This window comes from Scomber scombrus, chromosome 2 (assembly GCF_963691925.1).
Source record: "Scomber scombrus chromosome 2, fScoSco1.1, whole genome shotgun sequence".
Taxonomy (NCBI): Eukaryota; Metazoa; Chordata; class Actinopteri; order Scombriformes; family Scombridae; genus Scomber; species Scomber scombrus.
In genome coordinates, this window is record NC_084971.1 from 4,467,705 (window position 1) to 4,470,352 (window position 2,648).

Sequence of the window (2,648 nt, forward strand, 5' to 3'; positions counted from 1 at the left end):
GACCCAGTTTACACTGTTTATACATATTTAACTTTTATACATTCAAATACCAGAATTGAATTTCATTCTGTTGGTTTTTGCTTCCATCGATAACAATCACATGTGTAGTTTAACAATTCCTTTGTTCAGAGTTACATTTAAATTCTTATCTTTCAAGTGCACAGATTTTATGCTTTTAATCATCTAGATATATATATTTCACTTTTTTGTGATAACCAACCTCTTTCACCTTTGTGTCCTGAACGTCCTTCTAGTCCAGGAAAGCCTTGTTCACCTGTGTCCAGACAGAGTTGATTACTTTTGAAATTTGGGCTGCTCATTAAGAACCGACAGATGAAGTCAATAAATTGTCACTGTAGATTAGTAATGGAAGGAAAAGCTGCTGAAGGACACCAAGAGGTCTGATTTTACTGAAAAAATAACACTTAAATATAAAAAAAAAAAAACTTTGTCAGATGATTGAAACATGGTAAAATGTTCAACTCATCATTAAATATGAAGTGTTGTAAGCGCTATAAAACCAGTTATTAGCTCTACTTTCCGATGCTAGATTTCCCTTTCAGGCTCCCCTTTTTTTTAAGGATTTTAAGATTTACCTCTCTCTCCCTTTGGTCCTGGGAATCCAATGTCTCCTTTCTGTCCTGGTCTCCCAGGTGGTCCTGTAATGGCTCCATATGCTGTGGAGGTCAAATTCACTTGTTACCAGTCTGAAATCCTGCGCTCAATTATCCTTTAACTATTTAATCTTTTTCTTCTAAACTGAACAATATTATATTAGTATTAGTAAATGTCTCTTTACTTTTTATGTATTCCACTAAATCTGTGACGTTATCCTGGGAGCCAAACAATCGGCTATATCCGGGGGGGCCTTGAGGGCCGGGTGGTCCTGGGGGTCCTTGGACGTGACTGTTGTACTGCCTCGTAATGTCGTGCAGCACACCGTGGGCTGAAAATGAGAGAAATGATGCATGTTGAAGTGTCCTCTACTGGTCTTGGAAATCGTACCATGTAAGTTTATTTAATTGGTAAATTTAAATACATATGGGGGGATATGCTGAATGTACTTTTTTGTTTGTTAATAATTTTGGTCATAATTTTTTTTTTTCTATCCTTTACATCACAATTTGGATTAAGAATTCTTTGCTTATTTGTTAAAAAATTAAAATCTCTTACATTTGATGTATTCCACCAGGTCTGTTGCATTTCTATGAGAACCAAACCATCGGGTGTACCCTGGGGGTCCTGGAGGTCCAGGTAGTCCTGGAGGTCCTTGGGTGGCTCGCTCAGAGTCCCTCACAACATCACGAAGCAGACCATGAGCTACATGTGATGTAAAGCCCAGTAGAGTCCAGAATTATTGACAGTAAGTGATCAAAATGATATGCAGCAGATGGAATGAAATAAGCATTGACAAGTTTAAGCTCCTTTTTGATGTGCTTCTTGATTATTTTGACACCTACATTTGATGTAATCAGTTACTCTGACAGCCATATTAGAGTAGTCTCCAGTATCCAGGTTCCAGTCTCTTGCAATAGGCACACCTGGTTCTCCCTTGTGTCCTGGGGGCCCAGGAGGGCCTGGCGGACCAGGAAGTCCAAACATAGCTCCTCTTACACCATCATCTGGAGACAATATAACATAACATGACTTCAAAAGAATCAATGACTTCATTGACAGAGGACCGGTCATAATGCAGATAATGCAGACAGACACTGTATACGATGTGATATTAGATATTATTGTATGGTTGTTATTGGTAAGTCTTGTACATGTCAAGTAGTTAGTGTTAGTGTAGTTACAAAAGTGTATAATAACAAGAAACAGTTATTGTCTTTGGATACACTTTTTTTTAGCCTATATGCAAAACTGTAGGAGAAAATACAAAAGACTAACAAGTGTTTTGAATACTTTCCCCCAAAACGTATCAATTCTAGGACTAGGACTTAGCTGAAGCTTAGTCACAAGTCATACATTTGTAACTTTTCTGCATACTGTCAGATTTAGCTCAGATAGTATTGCTTAATGTTTAGTATGACTTCACTTAGTCATAAATAGCTAATGAAATGTTTCTTTAAACTCACTCTTGACATAATCCTGTTGTTGGGCGTTGAGAATCTCTCTGTTGGCATGCTCAGTATAAGACAGCAGTCCACGGATTGGACCAGGGGGGCCCTCAGGCCCTGGGGGACCAGGGGGCCCTGGAGGGCCTCTAAAAGCAACACCTTTGAGAAGACAATGAAACAGATGTAGAGGAAAACAAATATTGACTCTCTCAGATTATTTCACATAAAGCAATGAAACAAATGTCTTCTGTCAAACTCACTTTGCAGGTAGTCTCGAATGTCTGCGTTAACGTAACTCCCAAGTACTGCTCCAGGCGGACCTGCTGGTCCAGGGGGACCTGCTGGACCAGGGACACCAGGGAGACCAGGAGGCCCCTGAGCCTGATACCCAGCTAGTTGGACAATGAAAATGAACATCTGTTTGCTTAAGAATGCTACTAGATGGAATTACTTTAAAATAGATACTCCACATTAACATAAACAATATGAACTCCAAATCCTGATGTAACTAGGGGTCTTATTAACTGTGCTATTGGTTCTTACTTGATATTGAGTCCCCAGGGGGCCCAGGACGCCCAGGAGGTC

General features: G+C 39.5%; 1 protein-coding gene across 1 annotated transcript in view; it reads right to left on the reverse strand.

Annotated features, from left to right (window-relative positions):
- Positions 1 to 250: 250 nt before the first annotated feature.
- Positions 251 to 2,648, reverse strand: part of LOC134000552 (collagen alpha-1(XVII) chain-like) — a 15,586-nt gene continuing 13,188 nt past the window's right edge. Inside the window, exons 43-48 of the mRNA XM_062439923.1 lie at positions 2,324 to 2,455; positions 2,082 to 2,222; positions 1,174 to 1,320; positions 828 to 946; positions 597 to 677; positions 251 to 274 (exon numbers count right to left, since the gene is read on the reverse strand). Of these exons, the coding sequence (XP_062295907.1) occupies positions 251 to 274; positions 597 to 677; positions 828 to 946; positions 1,174 to 1,320; positions 2,082 to 2,222; positions 2,324 to 2,455 (644 nt within the window). The remainder of the gene's footprint in view (positions 275 to 596; positions 678 to 827; positions 947 to 1,173; positions 1,321 to 2,081; positions 2,223 to 2,323; positions 2,456 to 2,648) is intronic.